General features: G+C 38.7%; 1 protein-coding gene across 9 annotated transcripts in view; it reads right to left on the reverse strand.

Annotated features, from left to right (window-relative positions):
- SMYD4 (SET and MYND domain containing 4) overlaps positions 1-26300 on the reverse strand; it is a 49689-nt gene that overhangs the window by 18910 nt on the left and 4479 nt on the right. For 7 of the 9 annotated variants that reach the window (XR_002787412.2, XR_002787411.2, XM_023556269.2 and 4 more), the window contains exon 3: positions 3731-3875. Coding sequence is in view for 7 of the 9 variants with exons in the window: in XM_023556269.2 (XP_023412037.1) it covers positions 3731-3875 (145 nt within the window). In the remaining 2 variants the exon portion in view is untranslated. Of the gene's footprint in view, positions 1-3730; positions 3876-3992; positions 5895-19642; positions 20291-26300 lie in introns of those variants that run through there. The other 2 variants (XM_023556270.2, XM_064271520.1) reach the window with 2 other exon arrangements.

Raw genomic sequence — 26300 nt, forward strand, 5'->3', positions numbered from 1 at the left:
ACTGAGCTTCTTTGTGCTTCAGCTGCTTTGGCTTCATTTCTAACCACCCTAGAGCATAGTTGGAGGAAATAAATATTCAAAGCACTTTGAAGATAAAGCATCAGAATGCCACAAACAATACTGAAGGTAAATGAAAAACAGAGGAAAATACTTGCAAGCATAATCCTGCATATAACAAAGGACAAGCAGCACAAATAGGAATTCACAACAGAAGAAATACAAACAGTTAATGCGTGGAAAAGAGGTGGTTAATTTAGCCAAATATATGAAAATTACCACACAAAAGGGATATTTTTTTTTTTTCTACTATCAAATTGGCAAGGATTAATCATAGCCATAAAGGTGGCATCACTGGAGAAAAGATGAGGATTATTCAATAAAAATATTCAATAAAAAAATAGCCATTGAGAAAAAATAAAGTTGGCTCTCTATACAATAAACCCTTCATTAGGATAAACTCCAAATGGATCAAAATCTTCAGTGAAACTAACTGTAAGAGCACTAGAAGAAACGACAGGAAGAGTCTAATGTTGGAGTGAGGAACTCCTGTCTAACTATGACACATAACACACAAGTCATAAGAAAAAAGGTTAATAAATTTGACCACATAAAAATTAAAAATGTCTTCACAGCAAACACCAGTGAAAGCAACATCGAAAGACAAACAATGAACTGGAAAAAATATTCACAACTCTTATCACAGGCAGAGGGCTTATTTCCTTACTCTTTCACAAGGGTCCCTATAAATCAATATTATGACAACCAATCATCCAGCAGGAAAATCAGCAAATGACACGAATGGACAGTTCTTATGGGAAATACAGGTGGCTCTTAAATATATGGAAAAGTGCTCAACCTCACTCATAATCAGCTAAATGCAAATTAAAACTCTACTGACATACTGTTTTTGACCTATCGGATTGGCAAAGTAAATAAAATTGATAGCACACTGAGTTGGCAAAAGCAGGGGGGAGTGTAAATTGGTCCTATGATTAAGGATGGCAATTTAGCAATCTATACCAAAGTTATAAATATATATTTATTGACTCGGCTATTCTTCTACGAATTTATTTTATGATGTAATTATTTATCCTGCAGATACTTGCGAAATGATACATGTGCCAAGTTTCTCATCAAGGAATTGTCTGAAATAGCCAAAGATAGGAAATGACCTAAATGCTAGTGAACAGGACACTGATTAAATAAGTGACAATATAACAACATAATGAGATACCACGCAGCCATAAAAAAGAACGAGGAAACTCTTCATGTACTCATGTGGGATGATCTTCAAGATTATCGTTAAGTGAAAAAAGCATGGGGCAAAACAGTGTGTAAAAAAAAGTTATTTATGTAAAAAGAGGGTGTGTTCACGGGAAGATTACACTTATTTGTACACGCACAGAATATCTCTGGAAGGATACATTTACCAGTGGTGGCTTCTGGGGATGGGAAACTAGGTGACTAGGCGCCAGGGGAAGTAGACCTCACTGGATAGTCTTGAACCTTTTGGATTCTAACTATGTGAACATATTTCTTATTAAAAATAAATAGAACTACTACTACTAGTAATATAACCATACCAAAACCAAAAACCAAACCTGTTGCCACTGAGTTGATTCCGATTCATAGCGACCCCACAGGACAGAGTAGAACTGCTCCCTAGAGTTTCCAAGGAGCACCTGGTGGATTTGAACCTTTTGGTTAGCAGCTGTAGCTCTTAGCCACTATGCTATCAGGCTTTCCAAATATAACCATAATAACTAGTATTTGCTTAGGATATGGAGAAATGAATACTCTCGTACTCCACTAAAGGAATGTTAGCTAGTTCTTTTCTGGAGAACAATTCAGCAGCGAGTACCAAAGGCCTTAAAAAATACTTTCCCTTTGACCTAGAAATTGCCCTTCTAGGAATTTATCCTAAAGAAATAATCAGATGTGCATAAATATTTACATAGATTAAGATGTTCATTGCAGCATTATGATATCAAACAATTTGCCATATCACCCATCGACTGCTGTCGAGAGATTCTGATTCATCACGACCCTATAGGACAGAGAACTGCCCCGTAGGGTTTCCAAGGCTGTAAATCTTTACGGAAGCATACTGTCACCTCTTTTTCCCATGAGTGGCTGGGGGGCTCAAACCACTGACCTTTCGGTTAGCAAACCGCTGCACCCCTGGGCTCCTTTTGCCAACATCAGATATTAAATCAAGTACCATACTTCTCTGTAACGGAACATGAAGCCAGTAGTAAAAAAAAAAAACCATGTTCTAGTAGAAAAGTTAATAACATGAGGAAATGGTCACAATAAATTGTTGAGGGGAAAAGCAGGTTACAAAATATTAAGTACAGCATCATCCCAATTTGTAAAAGAAAAATGTATTTTCAGAGGAAAAAGTCTGACTGGATGGATAGAAGCAAAGATGTTAACAGTGTCCATCACTAGTTACAGGATTTTTTTACTCTTTATGCTTCTCTACATTTTCCAAAGTAAACATAACATTACTTTTACAATCAGACAAAAACAACACATATTATCTTAAAAAACAAAGAAAATAGCAGCTTTACATAGAATTGCAAAGTACTATAATCAGCAAAGCACTAGGCTCATCTGCCTCGACATCCTGAGCAGACATTCAGTTTTTGCCTGACTTCACTTGTTACTTTACCTGTTTTTCTTGAGCTTCCCATGTGATCATATTTATGATGCACACGCATGAAGGTGAAGAGATCTATTAGCTCTGAAAAAGAACTATTAGCCACTTATCGCTGGATCGTTACATTTAATGGATTTTAATCCTTCAGCAATCACTAAAGCTTATACTATTTAGCTAAATACTTTGTTATAACTCCAAATCAGGGCTTCTTTCAGCTGCAAAAGCTACTGTTGTAGGTCTGATCATTTTGGGAAAGCTAATTCCAAACTTTAAGCACAGCCTGTCCAAGACTCAGAGTTGCAGTACCTTTCAAATCTCCATTTTTAAAAAAATATATTAAATCACAGACGAGGTGCAAGGGATTGGTACGCTCTTTCTGTAGGCTCGTATAAATCTTTTAAAAGTTATGGAAGGAAGACTCAGAGGGGATCCTGTTCTAGTTCCTACTATGGAAGCAGGGGAGTAACATTGTTAAGGGCCTTGATTCTTCCTCAAAACCTAGCTTGGTGATCGTTAAACCACAGTCACACAACAAACATTTGCTGACGGCCGCTCATATTAGCATGTTCACTGACAATCTTCAAAATGGAGTTCAACTGGGCTGTGGACAATGAACTCATTTTTCTTTCTGCATCTAAGTCAGACTGGTTGTAAGCGAACACTGTGGCTAACCATGATCTAGCTGTTCTCTAAATCAGGACTAACAGTCTTCATCAGTCATTCAGACAGGAAAGGCATACAGTTCAACGAGAGCTGACAGACATGAACAAGGAAGGGCAAGGAGTATAAGAAACCTATTGCTATAAGGAGTCTGAAGGTATGTGGGAAAGGAACACAGGAACAGAAGTTTCTTGATGGCATTCAGGACATATGATACAAACTACCCTTTGTTTCAGAATATAACCAATAGCAGAATTCTGCCAGGTTTTCTTTTCCAAATCCAAACCACAAATTACAGACAAAGCTAACACTGGCTACAAAAGTCAGCAATATGGCTCAATCTTCTGAAGAAATACATACTATTAAGTCATTGAGACAGCTCCTCCTGCTGGGCTGAGAGTGTCTTACCTTAGAGTACAACACTGCTGCTCCCATATAATCCTTCTCTTGAAATTTTTTGTTTCCTTCTTCTTTGTAGAAAAGGGAAGCGTTGGGGTCCTTTCCCACCAAGTAACCTCTAGAAAGTCTTTTCAAAACCATCTCATCTTCAGGTCTTCATGAAGAAAGAAAGAAAAAACAAACAGAAGTGTTGAAATCAAACACCCATGCTCCAAAAGAAAAAACAAACAAAAACACCAAGCCCACTGTCCTCAGGTTGATCCCGACTTACGGCCACCCTGCAGGACAGAGGAGAACCACCCCACAGGGCTTCCAAGGCTGTCAACCTTTTCGGAAGCAGACTGCCACATCTTTCTCCCGCAGAGCGGCTGGTGAGTTTGAACTGCAGACCTTTCAGTTAGCAGCCAAGCACTTAACCACTGCAGCACTAGGGCTCCCCTAAATCGAGCATGGACTTGTTGCTTCAAGGAAAGCTCCTAACCAAAGCACCTGAAACAAGAGCACGTGCCTGCAAAACATTGGAACATATGGGGTAGGGGTTGTAGGTATTATGTAATGTGACTGGAGGAAAAAATGTTGTGGTTTTAGAGACACAGGGACTGGATTTTCTATTTAGAGGACAAAGTTGCCATTTTTTTTTTCCTCTTTATCTCATGATTACCGACCAATGAATCATCCCTTGGATACATATTATAAAGGAGCTTTGGTATGGAGAATGAGATATTACACAAAGCCTTTTTATCAAGGAGTATTTGCCACTTAAACTGTGTTAAAAATACTTGAGTGAATGGCTGACAGAGAAAGATAACCAATCACTATCATCTGAGCTAAGGAAAAAAGTCACATCTATACACACGAATGGGAAGACTCCTGGTGATATTCTAGAACTTAGGAGTATCTGAGAACACAGCATTTAAGAAATCAGCAAAATTAACTGGCCTGATTTTTGTTTTTAAGAAGATGGTGAGGCAGGACTACAATGCTTCCTTATTTTCTATCAAATTGAGCTTGGACTGTTCTGTGTAGCTTTTGAGACTTTTATGACACAGACATGGCCAACTCATTCATCTCTCATCAATTCCCACCAGTTACTCTAAGTTCTAGTAAGCAAGGTGTCCTTATAGTTTTCACAAGAGCATACCATCCTCATTTCTACTTCTGTTCTTTTGTTAGTGTCCTCTCCTAGATTCCCATTTCTTTATTTAAATCCTCTTTTAAAGGCCTTTCTCCTTATAATCTTCTTTCACTGCTCTTATGAATGATGAACTTTTCCTTTTCTGAACTGTAGCCGATTGCAGGTATAGTCTGCACCATATAGTTTTTAAACATTCAATTGTCCACCAATTGTTACGTCTTGTTAGTTCTGTCCCTCTTCAGTTAGCCTATGAGGTCTTTAAAGGCAGAGACAGTTCAATTAAAATTCTCTCACATTTAATCTTAGTTTCAACAGAGGTTTTTGAGTCCCTCCCTGGGCCTAAGACCATACTGGCACAGAGTAGGTGCTCAGCATATTCACTGTCAGGGAAGAAAAAATACTATTGGTATGGTTTGGCATCAAATCTTGGGTTCAGAGACACATCTGTGTGTAGTCAGATGCACCTTCATGGTAGGCCTATAATAGCAGTTCTCAAAGTGTGGTCTGAGGATCTCTGGGCACCCCTGAGACCCTTTCAGGGTATCCAAAAAGTAAAAATCATACATGGGTAAATGACACATTCCAAGACCAAAATAAACCAAAAAAACAAAAACCCCCATTGCCATTGATTCCGACTCATAGTGACCCTATAGAACACATAGGGTTTCCAGGGAGTGGCTGATGGATTCGAACTGCCAACCTTTTGGTTAGCAGCCAAGCTCTTAAGCACTGCACCACCAGTGCAAGATGGATTTTAGTATATCAGAGTATGAAATTTCATTTGTAGTTTCAAATTCCATCTTCCAGCTAGCCTTTCAGGAACTACCACCTGTTGAGTTTTGGTGCAGTACCAAGAAGAATGTCTTCAATTACATGAAAGGGTCATACAGGCTCTCCTTTTTTCAACTACTTATCTGCGTGAGGCCAGATTTTCTTCATATGTTTTAACCAAAACAACACTGCAACAGATGGAATACAGATGCAGATATGACCATCCAACCGTTCTCTGTTAAGTCATAAAGAAATTGTGAATATGTGAGACAATGTCAGTCTCACTCTTGCTTGTATTTTGGAAGATAAGATTATTACGATATGTTATTATGTTAAGACATAACGAGATCATTATTTTTTTAAATTAGTACTATTTTTAAATTCCTCAATTTTAATTTCTAATACAATAAATGGTAAATATTAGCAGATATAAGTCACATAAACAAAAGTCCTTAAAAACAAACAAAAAACAAATCTCTTTGAGGGCCTCAATAATTATTAAGAATAAAAAGGGTTTCTGAGACCAAAAGCATCTGAAAACCATTGACCTATGACGAAGCCTTTCCTCGCATTAAAAAAAAACTTTCTTTTTTATTGTGCTTTAATGGGTACTGGGTGGGTAAGTGAAAGTTTACAGTTCAAGTCAGTTTCTCATACGAAAACTTATATACATATTGTTATGTGACCCTAGTTTCTCTCCCTACAATCTGACAGCACACTCCTTCTCTCTACCCTGTATTTCCCATGTCCATTCAACCAGCTCCAGTACCCCTCTGCCTTCTCATCTCACCTCCAGACAGGAGCTGCCCACATAGTCTCATGTGTCTACTTGAGCTAAGAAGCACACTCCTCACTAGTATGATTTTATGTCTTATAGTCCAGTCTAATCTTTGTCTGAAGAGCTGGCTTTGGGAATGGTTTTAGTTTTGGGCTAACAGAGAGTTCAGGGGCCATGACCTCTGGGGTCCCTCCAGTCTCAGTCAGACCATTAAGTCTGGTCTTTTAACTAGAATTTGAGGTCTGCATCCCACTTTTCTCCTGCTCCATCAGGGATTCTCTGTTGTGTGCCCTGTCAGAGCAGTCATTGGTGGTAGCCAAGCACCATCTAGTTCTTCTGGTCTCAGGCTGATGGAGTCTCTCGTTTATGCGGCCTTTTCTGTCTCTCGGGCTCTCATACTTCCCATGTGTCTTTGGTGTTCTTCATTCTCCTTTGCTCCAGGTGGGATGAGACCAATTGATGTATCGCTTGCTAGCTTTTAAGACCCCAGATGCCACTCACCAAAGTGGGATGCAGAATGTCTTAATACATTTTGTTACGTCAACTGACCTAGAAGTCCCCTGAAACCATGGTCCCTAGGCCCTGCCCCTGCTACTCTGTCCCTTGAAAAGTTTGGTTGTATTCAGGAAACTTCCTAGCTTTTGGTTTAGTCCAGTTTTTCTGACTTCCCCTGTATTGTGTGTTGTCCTTCCCTTCATCTAAAACAATTCTTACGTACTATCTAGTTAGTGAATACCCTTCTCCATCCCTCCCCATCTTCGTAACCATCAAAGAATGTTTTCTTCTGTACTTAAACCTTTCCTTGAGTTCTTATAATAGTGGTCTCATACAATATTTGTCCTTTCGCGACTAATTTCAGTCAGCATAATGCCTTCCAGATTCCTCCATGTTATGAGATGTTTCAGGGATTCATCATTGTTCTTTACTGTTGCATAGCATTCCATTGTGTGAATATGCCATAATTTGTTTATCCATTCATCCGTTGATGGGCACCTTGGTTGTTTCCATCTTTTTGCTATTGTAAACAGTGCTGCATTGAACATGGGTGTGCATATATCTACTCATGTGAGGGCTCTTATTTCTCTAGGATATATATCCCAACGAGTGGGATTGCTGGATCGTATGGTAGTTCTATTTCTAGCTTTTTAAGGAAGCACCAAATCAACTTCCAAAGTGGTTGTACCATTTTACATTCCCATCAGCAGTGTGTAAGTGTTTCAGTCTCTCCACAACTTCTCCAACATTTATTATTTCGTGTTTTTGGATTAATGCCAACCTTGTTGGGGTGAGATACATTTTGTAAATTGTGCTTTAGATGAAGGTTTACACAGCAAATTAGTTTCTCATTAAACAATGAACATACATATCGTTTTAATACATTGGTTACCAACTCCACGACGTGTCAACACTCGCCCCTTCTCAACCTTGGGTTCCCCATTTCCATTCACCCAGCTTTCCTGTCCCCTCCTGCCTTCTTGTCCTTGCCCCTGGGCTGGTTGCTTTCCTAGCATTTCTGATGCAGGCAGACAGGTTATCCTATGAGCCCCTGTTTCTTATACTGTTCTAAAGTACATGATGTTAGAATCATTTAAGGCTGATTTTAAAGTAAAAAGTATTAAAAACAAAAGGGCACTTGATACATAATGAGGATGTAACCGTCATGATCTTTATGTATTAAATAACATAGTATCAAAATACATAAAGCAAAAATTCCAAGAAATGAAAGGAGAAATTCATCAAAACACAGCAACTGTAGGAGTCTCTCTTTATGACCCTATGTCAGATCGAGTAGGCCAAAAAAAAGTATGTATTATTTTGAACTGGCTCTGAAAAATAATGTATGCGTGTGGGTATAAAGAGAGAAAAAGTGGCGGAGGGGAGAAAGAGAATGAATCATTAAGTAAATGTAGTAAAATGTTATCAATTGGGGAACCTGGAATAAGGGTATATAGGAATTCTTTGTACTTTTTTTTGCAACTTTTCTGTAAGTCTGAAATTATTTCAAACTAAAAAGTTATAAAAAACATACAAATGAGCTATATAATAAATTAATAAAGGTGATCTAATATGTAAATAAACAAACATACATACACATACTCATAATAGAGAATATGCCTTCTCCCAATGGGGGGAAATAGCGTAGAATGACCTAGCCTACACTCTTTGCCTATAGTGCAATAAAATAAAATATGAATAACAGAAGTGGAGACAAAAAACATGGGAACTAAAAATTCTCTTAAACAACTCATGAGTCAAAGAAGAAACAGAAAATCAAAACTGCAGAATGTCTAGAAAAGTTTCTTGAAATTTCTGCATATGTAAGAATAATTTCAAGTGTAAGAATCTGCACAAAGTCAATTCCTACGAGGTGGAAGTCAAATTATATCCCCGATTTCTACATTCTCCAAGCTGCTGCACCACTCCCTCTCTGACACTGGCCATTCTCCCTTCCCTCAGCACTCTCCTCGTCCCCATTTGTGTTTGGCAATTCACTGCAACATCTCACTGAACTGTACTTACAATTAAGTGGTTTATTAAGGAACAGCCCACAACTCGGGATCAAGATCACAGGCTACAATTCAGGATCTAGATCAGGAAGCATGCGGGCAGTCTCCCTTCTTCAGTGCAGGACAGCTCTCTCAGTTCCTCTTAGCCAACCTGAGGCCAGGCTCCTTGTCCGAGGACACGCTCTTCTCAGCGCCCTGAGGACAGGCTCCTCTCGGCCCTGCCATCTGTCACCACAGGCTCTGCTGCTGGGCCCCTTCCGGTCCTGCTGCCCTCTGTAGTGTTACAGCCCTTGACCAGTGTTACAACTTTTAGGAGGTTCCTTGCCTCCTCTCTCTGCCTCTTCTCTCTGCTGCTTCTTTCTTTCTTCTGCTTCTTTCTGCTACTCCTCTTCTTGCTTCTCTCTACCTCAAATCTCTGTGGGGCTGGCTGCTTGAATACACAAACTCATTGTCAATTTCCAGACATGGCACTCCCACCAAGGCCACGAACTGACCAATCCCCTCTCAGCAGGCCACAGACACTTCATTTGCATAGTAGGCAAGGCTGGGCTACAACTCACCTCATGTGCATAGTCTATTGACCAATCCCCACAAGGCGCATACCAATCACAAGGCAGGTTGCAGCCAAGGGCCAGACAAAAAGTATCAAAGGAAGCTGTTTACAATTTACCCAGGAAATGCCAATCAATCTGGACAAAAGTAATAAACCCTCTAGAGTTGAAAACTAGGGCAAAGGTAACCCCTCAGGGCTTAGGGAAAAAAATCTCTCAAACTGTTTCTCCAAAAAACCAAGGCAAAAGGCCACATAAAGGAACTCATTTCACTAGTTTACAAAGATGCACAGTAAGAAATACATTGTGACTCAGTGTGATGTCTATGTGTATGTATATCAAGTTTTCACAAAACATTAGTTATCTTTTCTAAGTATATTAAAGTAAAAACAGAGTATATATAAGATTTTATTTAATTATTTAAATAATTATTTAATTCAACAGGTATGCTTGCCTATTCTCATTTTATTCTAGTCCAGAACATATGCAGACAATACACCATGGAGTGTGTTCTTTTTTGTTTCGTTTTAAATTAATTTAAACCTGAAAATTCCAGTTCAAACAAAAAATTGGAAAGAAGCATAATGGCAAAACTCTTTTTAGCTGACAATGGATATTCTTTAAACTTAATCTAAAATGATGATAACTCAATGCTTTATAACTGTTCTTCAGTGTAATTAAAAACTAAGCTGCATTAATTCATTTTTTTCTTCAGGCACCAAGTTTAACTCAATAATTGATTCAGAGTTTTGAAAACCAAATAGATGTTTTCTTCTTATGTTTCAAAATTTTTTTTCTAGAATGTTACGATGAAAAATTTGAGCAGGAAGTAAGAAAGAACAGTCTTTCTAACTTTAATTCCATTCCCACTGTCTATACTAATAATGATCTCTTCTGTATGTAGCAACATGTTTGAGAACATGTGGTAGTTAGGGTGATCACATGGAAGCTTTACTTGCTATAACACTAGAAATTACAGAATCCTTGGATATGTTTGACATGTTAAAATCTGTAACTGTTTTGTCCTTGCACTTTCAAATATTCATTAAAAATGCCAAAAATATCTACATGTGCCAACTTTGTTACCTGATATCATCTTAAAAAATACTCTGCTCAGAAAGTTCTCTTGAAACCATCAACGAAATGTGGCGATGTACTTAGTGAGTACAGTTAATAATGGCTAGCTTCCCTACCTGTGAAAACAAATTTCGAAAAGTTGATTATTCAATGAGCGTCCTGAAAAAATATTAACAACTTTCACTACATTTTTGTATACACCCGGAGACCCAGGAGATTTATCTGGGCGCCACAACTCTATAGTTCCGTGTAGCTTCCAACTTTCAAAAAAAAGTTAACTCCGTTTTCTAGTCATATCTACTGCTCTATCACTTGGAAATCATTTAAACGATCAACAGTGCACTTTTCCAATTTCAGTTAATAACTATAATCCAGTTGTGTAAGAATAAATTTCAATAACTCAATAAAAAATAAAAAACCAAACCCGTTGCCATTGAGTCGATTCCAACTCACAATGACCCTGTAGGACATAGTAGAACTGCCCCACAGGGGTTCTAACGAGTAGCTGGTGGATTTGAACTGCCTATCTTTTGGTTAGCGGCCGAGCTCATAACCACTGTGCCACCAGGGTTCGCCATAACCCAATAAATCCGCCTTGAAATCATTCTGTTACACATATCTGATATAAACTAAAAATATTACGTCTTGTAATATCAAAGTGGATTGCTAAATCTACACCAGAATGTAATTATATGATACATATTGCTTCTAAATGACCCATAACAGTCCACATTTGGCAATATATTGTGTTACAACTAATAGAATGTTTAAGTTATCAGCTACTTTTCAGAAAAAATCACACACACCATTTCCAGCTTGAAGGAATAATTTTTTATTTTATCATGTGTGTGAAGCACTTTCTCTTGCCACATAACACGAATTAAATACAACTGTAATAAGGCTTTTTTTTTTTTTTTGTAATAGTTACAGAGAAGCCCTAATGGTGCAGTGGTTAAGAGCTACAGCTGCTATCAAAAGGTCAGCAGTTTAAATTCATCAGTCGCTCCTTGGAAACCCTATGGGGGCACTTCTGCTCTGTGCTACAAGGTCGTTATGAGTCAGAATCAACTCGATGGTAACAGGTTTGGTTTTTAAACAGTCATAAAACAACTAAAAAATTTTGAGAGTAACTTGCCTTTTTAATCTTTCTTTGAAAAATCTTTGGGGAGCTTACCGACAAGTTTAGCATTCTGTGTTTTAGGCTCTTTGTAATTTTGAAGGTGTGATGTTTTCATTTTCAAGGATACTATTACAAACAGTCCTTAAGGTCTGTCATTTTTATTAGCGTTTACTTATTTGTTAAAACCATATTTTAAATAATCTTCATTATAAAGCCTTGCACTTATTCTTGATTTCATCTCAAGTCAAAGTTTGCCAATCAAAATCAACATTTTTCTCAACACTGCTATTTCCACTTCTAGATCCAGCAGCTGAACTTGAACATGCTTCTGTATTTTTCACTTGCTCATTCCTTTTTTCTTCTAATAATAAAATGATCTATCTTAAACACTACTGCAAACTTGAAAAATAAATCACTAATAACATTCTTATAAAAAACATGCTCAACATTGTAATACACTTAGAAGAGATTCAAAGCCTTACGTCAAAAACATTCTCCTATATTTTGCTTCACAACTAACTTTAAATTACATTATTTTATAATTATCCCTCCTATTCAAGGACAGTTAAATTATTCAGCACATACTAGAATATCAAGTAGATTCCAGTGAACAAAAGACCAAGTGCCCTATTCTTAGCCAATGCATGTACTCATCACATTCCTGCCTTCTCTAACACAGCTCTTTGTCAGTGGCTGTTGCACAATGCACTCTGAAATCTTCAATTCCATTCCATTACGGGAAAAAGATGCTGGCTGCAATCCACTAAACTGAATAAATGGCCTACTAATAAGGCACAACCCACAGTTAGAAATCCTGGTCCAGAAAACAGAAATGTAAAAATACAACAAGGAAAAATTCTATGGTCTATATGAAAAGGAATCAGCTCTTTAGAGGAAAGGCTGCTTCCAGGTCTGAGTCTGGAAATATACAAGATGAACCTAGAACATCTTTTCATATCAGAAAGCATGGAAGCTCTCAAAGACTATAAGAGTCCCATTAAAAAGACATGGGAGCCAAGTTGAGAAAGTTCCCAGTGGCTAAAGATAGGGCAATTTGTGTATTAATAGCGATAATAACTACAATGGATTAAAACACATCATATATGTTTATATTCATTATTTTATAACAATACTAAAAGAAATCTCAATTCATTGCTTATCTTTGGAAGATGCTAGGAAACCAACTCATTTTGAAAACTTGTAGGTAAAGGAAAGAAACAAGCATTTATCCTGCCTTTCCTTTTGTTACCTCATAGTAAAAAGCTGATCTCATTTATTACTGTAAAAATATTTATCTAGTAAATAAAAAGATTGTGATTGTCAAGGTTGTGTGTCAACTTTGTTGGGCCATTTTTCTCAGTAGTTTGACAGTTATGATGTAACCTGGCAGTCGTATAATGATGTAATCACCTCCATGATGGGATCTGCTGTGAGCAGCCAATCAGTTGAAAGGGAGTTTCTTTGCGGGTGTGGCCTGCAACCAACATAGGTGGATTTTCCGGCAAGGGTCACAGGCTTTCGCTCACTCTGGATACTGCAGCTGGCTCCTGTATACCTGACTTCCGGTTCTTGAGACTTGAGTAGCAGCTTACCTGCCGTCCTGCCTGTTGATCTTGGGATTCATCAGTCTCTACAGCCTGTGAGCCAGCGCCCTGCTGTCTGACCTGCTGATCTTGGGTTTGCCAGCCCCTGTAGCTACGTGAGTCAGAGGAGAAGCCTCCTGCCTGACCCACGGACTTGGGACTTTCCAGCCTTTACAATCTCATGAGCCATTTCCTTGATAGAAATCTTTATATATGTTTATACACTTTACTGGTTTTACCCCTCTAGAGAACCCAGCCTAAGACAAAGGGAATGACAGAATATCACAGTTTTGCAGCTCCTTGCACTTTTATGTTTTAGAGATGGCTTCTTTCCTGAAACCTCATGAACCAACCTCCACCAGCTTCAAACTTTTCTTCTGCAGCTTCTTCACCTCTCTCAGCCTTCATAGAATTAAAGGGGGTTAGAGCTTGTTCTGGATTAGGTTTTGGCTTAAGGGAATGCTGTGGCTGGTTTGATCTTCTATCCAGAATAAGGCTGTTTCACATTCAGAACTTGGCTAACTGTTTGGTGTAAGAGGCCTAGCTTTCGGCCTACCTCAGCTTTTGACATGCCTTCCTCACTAAGCTTGATCATTTCTAGCTTTTGATTTTTTGACTCTTCCTTTCACTTGAACACTTTAGAGGCCACTGTAAGGTTATTAATTGGCCTAATCTCAATACTGTCCTGTCTCAAGGAATAGGAGGCCTGAGGAGAGGGAGTGGGATGGGGGAACAGATGGTCGGTGGAGCAATCAGAACACCCACAACATTTATCAATTAAGTTCGCCATCTTACGTGGGCACCATTCAAGGCATTCCAAAAACAATTATAAGAGTAACATCAAAGAACACTGATCACAGATTAACAAAACAGATATAATAATAGTTTGAAATATTGTGAGAATTACCAAAATGTGACAGACACAAAGTGCTGTTGGAAAAATGGCACTGTTCTTCTCTAGTGATTGGTCCGTCCTGATGATGTGTTGTTGCTGTTGTTGTTAGGTGTGATGTTCTGACTCATAGCGACCCTAGGTACAACAGAACGAAACACTGCCTGGTCCTGTGCCATCCTCACAGTCTTTGCTATGCTTGAGTTCACTGTTGCAGCCACTGTGTCAATCCATCTCCTCGAAGGTCTTCCTCTTTTTTGCTGACCCTCTACTTTACCAAGCATGAGGTCCTTCTCCAAGGGTTGTTTCCTTCTGATAACATGTCCAAAGTATGTGAGATGAAGTCTCGCCATCCTTGCTTCTAAGGAGCATTCTGGCTATACTTCCTCCATTACTGATTTGTTTGTTCTTCTGGCATTCCATGGTATATTCAATATTTTTCACCAATACCACAATTTGAATGAGTCAATTCTTTTTTGGTATTCCTTATTCATTGCCTAGCTTTTGCATGCATAAGAGGCAACTGAAAACCCCTTGACTTGGGTCAGGCACACCTTAGTCATCAAAGCGAAATCTTTGCGTTTTAAGACTTCAAATAGGTCTTTGCCACTGATTTGCCCAATGCAATAAGTCACTTGATTTTTTGGTTGCTGCTTCCATGGGCAATGTTCATTCATCCAAGTACAATGAAATCTTTGACAACTTCATTTTCTTCACCATTTATCATGATGTTGTTTATGGGCCCAGTAGTGAGGATTTTTGTTTTCTTTATGTTGAGGTATAATCCATACTGAAGGCTATAGTCTTTGATCTTCATCACTTAGTGCTTCACATCCTCTTCGCTTTCTGCAAGCAAGGTTGTGTCCTCTGCATATTTCAGGTTGTTAAGTCTTCCTCCAATCCTGATGCCATGTCCTTTTTCATATAGTCCAGTTTCTTGCATTATTTGCTCAGAATATTCTGAATATCATTTATGGACCTAAGAAAATTCAATATTATAAACCACTATCATCACTATCCTATTTGATGCTCAAATTGGCCCAAATTTGGCCAGTGGGACGCCTTCAAGTTGGCTCCTGTGTTCCACTGATTTTTTTTTTTTTAGTGTAAATCTATTAATCTTTGATTACTTTCTTGCTTTCTGGCACAATAAGGTATTCTACTCAAACCAGTACAAAATTTAAAAAAAGCAGTAAGGCAGTGAGTGAGCATAAAGAGGCTCCTACAACAAACATTCTAAAAGAAGGCCTGGTGATGCTATGGCTGCTAACTAAAAGGTTAGAGGTTCAACCGCCCCCCGCCCCCCGCCAGCAGTTCTGCAGGAGAAGGACCTGGTGACGTGTTCCTGTAAAGATTACAGTGAAGGAAACCCTATGGGGCAGTTCTACTCTGTTACATGGGATCCCTACGAGTCAGAATCAACTCAATGGCACCTGTGATGGCTAAGATTGTATGTCAACTTGGGTGGGCCAAGACTCTCGCTTTCATATGTGATCACCCCCATAACAGGATCTGATGTGAGTAGCCAATCAGTTGAAAGGGAGTTTCCTTCAGCGTGTGCCCTGCATCAATATATAAGTGGATATTCTGGCTTTTGCTTTCTCTGGATCCTGCAGCTGCCTCCTTTTTGTCTGACTTCCAGTTCTTAAGACTTAAACTAGCAGCTTATCTGCCAATCTTGGAATCTGTCAATCTTCACAGCCTGTGAACCAGAGCCCTGCTCTCCCACCTGCTGATCTGGGGTTCGCCAGTCCCTCCAGATATGTGAATCAGGAGAAACCTCTATCCTGACCCATAGACTTGGGACATTTTGGCCTCTACAAGCGCGTGAGCTGTTTCTTTCACATAAATCTCTCTCTGTATATATTAATATGCTTTACTGGTTTTGCCTCTCTAGAGAACCCAGCCTAAGACAGCACCTAACAACAACAACACCACCACGATACTCTAGGAGATTATCAACTGGAGGCGGAGGGTCATCAAAAGATTTTCGATATTGATGGAAGGTACCTATTTTGGGAAAACATCCCTCAAGGAACGTAAATTGGCAAGAAAGAAAAGAGTATGCCTGCTTTTAAATTTTAAAGGGCTAATTCATACTTTTATTTAATGGGTGTCTATATGCAGATCAGAAATTTAGACCTTTTTGGTCACTTTGGATTAGGATTACATAGTTATATGAACAACTCTTCAGAGCTAACTTGTTCTTAAGTAGGGAAGTTTGGGGATGAAATAGTGACAGTGGTTACATACGGCAAATAAACATGGAGGTAATTATTAACAGAGTAAACAAGAGTTGGACGAGAAAGGAAATGTAATTCAAAGCATACATCATGGTTCACGTGAGAAGTACACAGTCATGATAATGTATGCATTGAACACTGGTTTAGACAAAACTATATTACATTAGTTATGTTATAGAATAAGTGATAATATAGTTATAATGAAACAATGATGGAAAAACAAAGTACATACACGACTTGTGGCTTGAGAGAGCTAAATTTGACATCCAAAACTAAAAAGTCAAGAATAGCATACTATTTAATAGCAGTAACAGCACACTATTTAAAAATGTAAAATTAAATTCTAGAAGAAACAGTTAAAATAATTTAAAATAGTTGTTTCTGGAGAAGAGGAATTAAGAATGGAGATGGGTGGGACAGAAGGTTGCTGTTTTACTTTATAAACTTTGAAGTACTATTCGACTACTTAAACTATATGTAAGTATGCTACTTTGATAAAAATTTAAACTAAAAAAGGGAAATATTTCTACTGAAATAAGGCATCAGGTCTACATAGCATTGCAGGATTTTCCTATCAGCCTTTAAGATCACATAATCCCTACATTATATACGCTATTTTAGAGCACAGAAAAAGATGAGAAAGGCTGTGAAGAGACTGGAGCACTTACACACCACTTGTTGGAATGTAAAATGGTACAACCACTTTGGAAATCGATTTGGTGCTTCCTTAAAAAGCTGGAAATAGAACTACCATACGATCCAGCAATCCCACTCCTCGGAATATATCCTAGAGAAATAAGAGCCTTTACACAAACAGATATATGTACACTCATGTTTACTGCAGCACTGTTTACAACAGCAGAAAGATGGAAACAACCAAGGTGCCCATCAACGGATGAATGGATAAAAAATTGATAAATAAATTATGGTATATTCACACAATGGAATACTACGCATCGATAAAGAACAGTGATGAATCTGTGAAACATTTCATAACGTGGGGGAACCTGGAAGGCATTATGCTGAGTGAAATTAGTCAGTTGCGAAAGGACAAATATTGTATAAGACCACTACTAAAAGATCTTCAGAAATAGTTTAAACTGAGAAGAACACATCCTTTTGTGGTTACGACGGGGGGAGGGAGGGTGGGAGAGGGGTATTTTACTGATTAGATAGCAGATAAGAACTACTTTAGGAGAAGGGAAGGACAACACTCAACACAGGGGAGGTCAGCACAACTGGACTAAACCAAAAGCAAAGAAGTTTCCTGAATAAACTGAATGCTTTGAAGGTAAGCGAAACAGGGGCAGGGGTTTGGGGACCATGGTTTCAGGGGACATCTAAGTCAATTGGCATAACAAAATCTATTAAGAAAACATTCTGCATCCCACTTTGAAGAATGGCGTCTGGGGTTTTAAACGCTAGCAAGTGGCCATCTAAGATGCATCAAGGAGTCTCAACCCACCTGGATCAAAGGAGAATGAAGAACACCAAGGACACAAGGTAATTACAAGCCCAGGAGACAGACAGGGCTACATGAACCAGAGGCTACATCATCCTGAGACCAGAAGAACTAGATGGTGCCCAGCCACAACTGATGACTGCCTTGACAGGGAACACAACACAGAACCCCTGAGGGAGCAGGAGAACAGTGGGATGCAGACCCCAAATTCTCATAAAAAGACCAGACTTAATGGTCTGACTGAGACTAGAAGGACCCCAGTGGTCACGGTCCCCAAACCTTCTGTTGGCCCAGGACAAGAACCATTCCCAAAGCCAACTCGTCGGACAGGGATTGGACTGGACAACGGGTTGGAGAGGGATGCTGGTGAGGAGTGAGCTACTTGCATCAGGTGGACACTTGAGACTATGTTGGAATCTCCTGTCTGAAGGGGAGATGAGAGGGTAGACGGGGTTAGAAGCTGGCAAAATGGTCAAGAGAGACTGGAAGGGGGGAGCGGGCTGTCTCATGGCGGGGAGAGTAATTGGGAGTTATGTAGTAAGGTGTATGTAAGTTTTTATATGAGAGACTGACTTGATTTGTAAACTTTCACTTAAAGCACAATTAAAAAAAAAAGGGCTTATTGGACTCTGAGGAAACCCTGAGAGGTGGTCCCCAAGGGGCCAGGTGTGGCAGAAGGCAAGAGTGAGACCTAGTACCAGAATAAGGGGATGATCTCTAAATCCACTTCTGTAACAGCTGACCCTCCACCACCAACAGAAAATATTCAGAGTCTGGGGTCTACCCCATCAGCCAGGAGATGGGGGGTTTCTTCTCAGGAAAATTGAGTAGCCCCAGAAAACAGGCAGGTGGCGGTCCCCAGCTCCTGTGAGCATCCAAACAACAAGCTTGGCCACTGAGAATCCCACCCACGTACACACAGCACCCATGTGACTTTTCAGTGTCTTATTCTTAAACATATGAATAGATAAGGATGTTCCACTCCTAGGAGAGTCTCCAACATGACTGAGCCTGAGAGAAACAAAGAGAAAAGAAGGCCCCGGAGGGAATGGGAATAATGTAAGAAACAGAAAAGAACTAAAAACAAACAAAAAGAGAGGAAAAAGAAAAAAAAAAAAAAAGATGAGAAGCTCTCCAATTCATTTGATGAGTCTACCATAACCCTGATACCAAGAGTCGACAATTAAGAGCACAAAATAGAACATGTAGGCTAATGTCACTTAGGAACAAAGATACAAAAATCCTAATACTAGCAAATGGAGTCTAGCAATGTGTTACAAAAATGATATATTATAACCAATAGGATTTAACTGCCAAACTGTTTAACTACAGTAAATGTACTGCTATATACCCTACAATAACAGATTAAAGAATAAAAAGAAAACGATCAATCACCCCAAAATATACAAAAAATTAATTGATAAAACTCAACACTTGTTTATGAGAAAAACTTCAGTACCTAGAAATACAGGACAACTTCCTTAAACTAAAAAAGGGTCTCTACTATGAAATGATGGCAAATGTCCTAAATGGCTGCTACCTAAATGGCTGTTACTATTTAACATCATACTGGGGGCTCTAACTGTTGCTGTTATTAGGTGCTGTCGAGTAGCTTCCAACTTACAGAGACCCTACTATGTACCACAAAACGAAATGTTGCCCGGTCCTGCGCTACCCTCACAATCATTGTTATGTTTGAGCCCATGTTGCAGCCACTGTGTAAATACATCTTACTGAGGGTCTTTCTCTTTTTCCCTGGCCTTCTACTTTACCAAGCATGGTATCTTTCTCCAGGGACTGACCCCGCCTGATAACACATCCGAAGTTAAGTGAAACGAAGTCTCGTCATCCTTGCTTCTAAGGAGCATTTTGGCTATACTTCTTCCAGGACAGACTTGTTCATTCTTCTGGCAGCTCTTGGTATATTCAATATTCTTCACCAATGCCATAATTCATAGGCATCAATTCTTCTTGGGTCTTCCTTAATCACTGTTCAGCTTTCACATGCATATGAGCGAACTGAAAACACCATGGCTTGGGTCAGGCGCACCTTAGTTCTCAAAGTGACATCTTTACTTTTTAAGACTTTAAAGAGGTCTTTTATAGCAGATTTGTCCGATGCAACGTGTCGTCTGATTTCCTGACTGCTGCGTCCATGGGGCGTTGATTGTGGATCCAAGTAAAATGAAATCCTTGACAACTTCAATCTTTTCTCCGTTTATCATGACGCTGCTTATTAGTCTGGTTGTGAGGATTTTTGTTTTATGTTGAGGTGTAATCCCAACTGAAGGTTGTAGTCCTTGCTCTTCATCAGTAAGTGCTTTAAATACTCTTTACTTTCTGTAAGCAAGGTTGTGTCATCTGCATATCGCAGGTTGTTAATAAATCTTCCTTCAATCCTAATGCTGTGTTCTCTTCTTCATATAGTCCAGCTTCCCAGATTATCTGCTCTGCATACAGAGAAAAAAGATGAGCGGCTCGTCTTCCAATCCACATCAATATTCTGCTGCTATCCATAGGGTTTTTACTGGCCAATTTTTTTTGGAAGTAGATCACCGCGTCCTTCTTCCAAGTTTGTTTTAGTCTGTAAGCTCTGATGAAACTCATCTACCACGGGTGACCCTGATGGTGAAATACTATTGAAATACTGCTGTAATACTGGTGGCACAGCTTTCAGCATCACAGTAACATGTAAGCCACCATAGTACGACAAACTGACAGACAAGTGATAAGGAAGTTTTAGCTAATGCCATGATAATTTGAAAAATAAGAGCTAAAATATCAGAAAGGAGGATTACTATTTGTAGATATAATAAGTTATCTGAAAACTCCAAGTGGACTGACATAAAAATGATGAAATAATATAAAAGTTGGTTAACCGGCCAATTATTAGATGAGAAAAAATTTCCTTTTATTTACACTAAACCCAAACCAAACTCACCACCATCGACTCAATTCCGACTCATAGTGACCCTGCAGAACAGAATACAACTGTCCCCTAGGGTTTCCAAGGCTGTAAATCTTTACAGAAGCAGGCTGCCACATCTTTCTTCCACTGAACGGCTGGTTGGTTCAAACTGCCACCTTTTGGTTAGCAGCTGAGTGCTTTAACCACTGTGCCACCAAACCAAACCAAAACCAAATCCATTGCCATCGAGTCGATTCCAACTCATAGCAACCCTACAGAGCAGGATAGAACTGCGCCATATGGTTTCTAAGGAGCAGCTGGTGGATTCAAACTGCCGACCTTTCGGTTAGTAGCCATACTCTTAACCACTGTGCCACCAGGGCTCTTTACTTACACTAGCAATCATCACTTAGAGAATGTAACTGAGGAAAAAAGTCTTACAATAACAACAAAAATCTTACAATAAGTACAATCTGGCAGAAAATGTGCAAGACCTATATAAAGAAAACTATAAAACTTTACTTACGGACATAAAAGCTGCCCTAAATAAATGGCAAGACATATCTGTTACTTGGATGAGGAAATTTAATACTGTAAAGATGTCAGGATTCCCTGAGTGAATCTATAAATCCAACACAATTCCAGTCAAAAACCCAGTGACATTTTTTATGGAACTTGACAAGCCAACTCTAAAGTTCACATGGGGGAAATATACGCAAAACAGTCAAGACATTTTTAAAAAAGAACAAGCGTGTGTGCGTGTCAGGGGAAACTGGGCCTAATATGATAGCAAAATCACATCTGTACTGGAGGCTTGCTTTCCTCCAACTTCTGGTAATAAAGTCTCAGCGGTGAAGCCACTCCATGTGGCTGAGGTGAGGCAGACTCCAACAGGGTTGGGCCTGTGATCCAGGCCCGGCCAATCCAAGGAGCCCCACACCTTTGGGTGAAGGATGAGCGTATGACCAAAGCTAGGCTGACCACAGCTGAACTTGGAACTTTTCTGCTAAAACTATTGTGGAATCAGGTTTTCCTTCCCTTTGGGGGAATTAAGGTATCAGCATGTGCCTGGTGCTGCCAATGGTTAATGGTGCCTACCAGGTGGAGAGATTACGTGTGAGATGAAGAGAGAGAGTCTGAATGACATTATTTGCACCCCTGGATACAACCCAGCCTGAAAATGGATGCCTTTGGACAACCTATCTTCATTGCTGATAAAATTCCTAATCTGTGCAGGGTTTCTAACCCTTACAATTCAAAGAGTTCTAATATGATACTATAAAATCACAGTAATTAAAACCTTTTAGTTTTGGCATAGAAATAGTATAGAAACAGGTTTATGAATAAATGGGAATTTAATTTTTAATAATTGTGGCATTTTGAAGTACTGAGTAAAGGATGGGCCAGTCAATAAAAGCTGTGGAGAAATTAGAAAAAAAAAAATAGAACACTCCCTCATATCATACATAAAAGTAAATTTCAGATGGATTAGAGATCCAAAAATAAAACACAAAGCTACTTAAAAATGTTAAGAAAAAATAATATTTTTATAATCTTAGGGTACAGTAAGCCACCCTAAGTAAGACATATATAACCTAGAAGCCATAAAAGATAAATAACAGACCAGGAGAAAAATTAGTAACTTATACAGCAAAGGATTATATAGCTAGGCTTTTAAAGGCCTCCTATAAATTAATGAGAGAAAGACAAACGACTCCCTAGAAAAAATGAGTGAAGGTTACAAATAAGCAATTCACAGAAGAAATACAAATGGGTTTTAATATCTGAAAACATACTTTACTTCACTACTAATCAGAAAAATATAAGGTAAAACGAGACTTTTTTTTTGTCATTGAGATTAAAAAAATTAAAGCCTCTTGCTTTCTAAAGCTGGTGAGGATATGGAAAAGTGATGATTTTCATACACTACTCATGGTCAACTTCACCACTAATTGTGGTATAACTATACTAGCAATAAACCCTGGTGGCGTCGTGGTTAAGTGCTCCGGCTGCTAATCAAAAGGTCAGCAGTTTGAATTCACCAGCTGCTCCTTGGAAACTCTATGGGGCAGTTCTACTCTGTCCTATAGGGTCACTATGAGTCGGAATCAACTGGATGGCAATGGGTTTTGGTTTGGTTTTATACTTGCAATATCATGTGGTTGTTAAAAAGACTGAGGTATTGTACACTGTCATGGACTGAATCGTGTTCCCCAAAAATATGTGTCAACTTGGCTAGGCCATGACTCCCAGTGTTGTGTGGTTGTCCTCCATTTTATAATCTGACATAATTATCCTCCATTCTGTGATGTGCTGTAAACCTTAACTTCTATATGTTAATGAGACAGGATTAGTATGGGGTGTATCTTGAGTCACAGCCATACAAGACTAGAGTCACACCCTCACTCAAGTCACACCCTTCCTTAAGTCACACCTCTTATCTTACAAGAGATGACAGGAGAGAGAAGCAAGCAGAGGAGAGGGACTTCTCTACCAGCAAAAAAGAAGAGCTGGGAGCGGAGTGAACATTTAGGCCCAGGAGAAGACTGACGCCAAGACACCTGGAGATCTCCAAAGAATGCCAGGCCTGGAGATGTTGAAAAAAGATAAGCACCTTCCTCCAGAGCGGACAGAGAAAGAAAGCCTTCCCCTAGAGTTGGTGCTCTGAATTTGGACTTCTACCCTCCTAAACTGTGAGAAAATAAATTTATTTGTTAAGGTCATCCACTTGTGGTATTTCTGTTATAGCACCACCAGGTAACTAAGACATATACCTATGTTCATAGCAGCATTATTCATAATGTCAACGGTGGAAACAACTCAATGCCCATCAATGGATGAATGGATAAACAAAACATGGTATAGACAATGGAATATTATCCAGCAATAAAAAGGAATATTGTTCTGATACATGCCACAACATGGACAAACCCTGAAGATGCTATGTTAAGTGAAATAAGCCAGACACAAAAGAACCAATACTATATGATTCCACTTATATGCAGTATCTAGAATGGGTAAATTCATACAGACAGAAGTAGATTAGACGTTATGGAGGGCTAAGAAGAATCAGGAGTTATTGCTTAGTGGTACAGACTTTCCATTTAAGATGATGAAAACATTTTGGAAACAGTGGCAATGGTTGTACAGCACTGTGAATGTAATTAATGTCAATGAAATGTATACTTAAATTGGTTAAAATGATACATTTTACACCAGATGTATTTTACCACAGTAATATTGAAGAAAAAAAAAATTGAGATGTGATGTTGGAAAAAGGAAAACTCCTAAAAATACATATAACCTAATAAAGGAAAATATGTTATATTTATCTACAAATGTATGTGAATAAACAAAAAGGACTAGAAAGGCCTAATAAACTGTGATTACCTATGTGAAACAGTGTGAAGAGAAGGGTAAGGGAAAAACTTTAATGTTTTACTTTATTAAATATTGTTTCTAGCTTTTATAATGATAATGTATTTGTATCTTACTAACATTTGCCAAAAAAAAAAAAGTATAACCCTAATTGTACCTAGTACCTAAACTGGCAAGGCTTAAAACTAAACTTATTATTTAATTCAACTAGTATCTGAATCCCTACTATGTGCCAGACACTGTGCTAGTTGCTGGCACAAAGGTAAAGATGCCAACTCTGAACTTGAAAGGTGTGTCTTTGTGTATCTGCATATATTTTCCTATCCAAATCAAGGTCATCTCTTAGCTAGACCACAATAGCTTAACTGATTTCTGAAGTCCATCTTTGCCTCCCTCCGGTGTAGTCTCTACATCACAGCAGGAATCATTTATCAAAAAACAAATCACTTAAAATACTACCCTCACTTAAAACCTTTAAAGAGTGTCTTTTGTTCTTAGGATAAGGATTAATATTCTTAATTTATTATAGCCTGTAAGACTGTGCAATCTGATCTGATCACTGCCTGTCTCTCTGGCCTCCTCTTTCACCACGCTCACCTTTCAGCCACAAACTAATTCACTAATCCTGTGTCCTACCATGTCCAACTGCCGTCAAACTTATAAATTAAGTTCTAAAAAATGCATTTGATTCTTTTTTATAGATTCCAATTATCTGATGAAATACGTCTTTCCATCTATTTTGTCCATTTTTTCCTCTATTAGTTATTTAACAATCCTTGTCTATTAATTCCTGTATGTGGATCATTGGTTGACCTATTTCTAAGGTTTACTTTTTTTCTTAATTGTTGGTTATTTTCATGCCTCTTTCAATGTCTAGTAATTTTTTGTATTTTTGACATTGTGGTAGAAGCCCTACAGAAGCTGATGACATCTTCTACCATGAACTTAGTAAATATGCTATAAGGAAAGCCGACTTTATATTCGGGTCTTGAGTTTGGGCCTCTTCTGATTTCCAATCTACTACATCAGCCCCAAATGACTGCCAAAAGTGTGCTGGTTTCTGTTTCCCTAATGTTAGTTCCTCTGCTTGGGCCTAGCCTGATCCTCAGCCTGCAATTATCCTCCGAAAATGAAAACGACCAGTGATCACTTAGGAAGGGGTCTTCCCTCTATGGAATTTTAGCCATCTAGTCCTTGCTGCTCTCGATGTCTTTAAAAATATGACTATTATAGTTTATCATTTTTAGTTGTGATGCAAGTATTGCTTGCTGTGATCTATTACATCCTACTCAGAAGCAGAAGTTCTATTTGCCAAATTTCAGAGAAACCTAGCAGGTACAACAGACAAAACTTAGGAATGACTTTAATATAGAGTGTGAGGAGAAGGAAAAACCAAGCATGCTATCAGTCTGGGTACCAACTGGACAGATGGTATTGCAATTCACCAAGGGATCACAGAAGAGGATCTGATATAGGTGTGTATGTTGAGGGGGGAAAACTTGAGCTCAGTTTTTAATATAGAATGGCTCTTAGGTTTCTAGTTTTAGGAAGTGAACATATTGTATGAACGTATTAGAGGGATCACCAGACAGGGATCTCGTTTTGAGAGCAGAATCATGAACTTGATTTTGGAAATGCTGAATTTTAAGGATCTTGAGATTCTCAAGTAGGCAGCTAGATTTAGATACTTGAGTCTTAGACGACAGGTCAGGACTGGAGATTTTTTTTTAAGGGTAATCAGCATATAGGGAGGCAACTGATGTCATCAGTGTGGATGAGACTGCCTCGGGAGAGAATACTGAGGGAAAAGGAAAAAGAGCCTAGGCTGGCGTCTTGAGGAACTCCAATATTAAATGACGAGGCAAATACTCTTCTTTGATTCATATTCCTTTTCAGTGCACTGAAACTTCAATATGATTCTTGTGGATTATTACACTTTGCTGCTAGGAAGCTGTATCAATTTATCATGGAAAAACTGGTTTCATCAGCAGTTCTCCATCATTTTTGGAAACCCTGTAAAGGCAATTCACAGATCCTGTAGTGCTTTCCACTGTTTTTCAAACTGGAGGTCAGGACTCAGTGAGTCATGAAATCAATTTAGTGGGCCTGGATTAGCTTTTTTTTTTAATTGAAAGAAGCAGAAAATACCAAAGTACATCACATTTAGTAAGCAT

The sequence above is a fragment of the Loxodonta africana genome, chromosome 18 (genome assembly GCF_030014295.1).
Source record: "Loxodonta africana isolate mLoxAfr1 chromosome 18, mLoxAfr1.hap2, whole genome shotgun sequence".
NCBI lineage: Eukaryota > Metazoa > Chordata > Mammalia > Proboscidea > Elephantidae > Loxodonta > Loxodonta africana.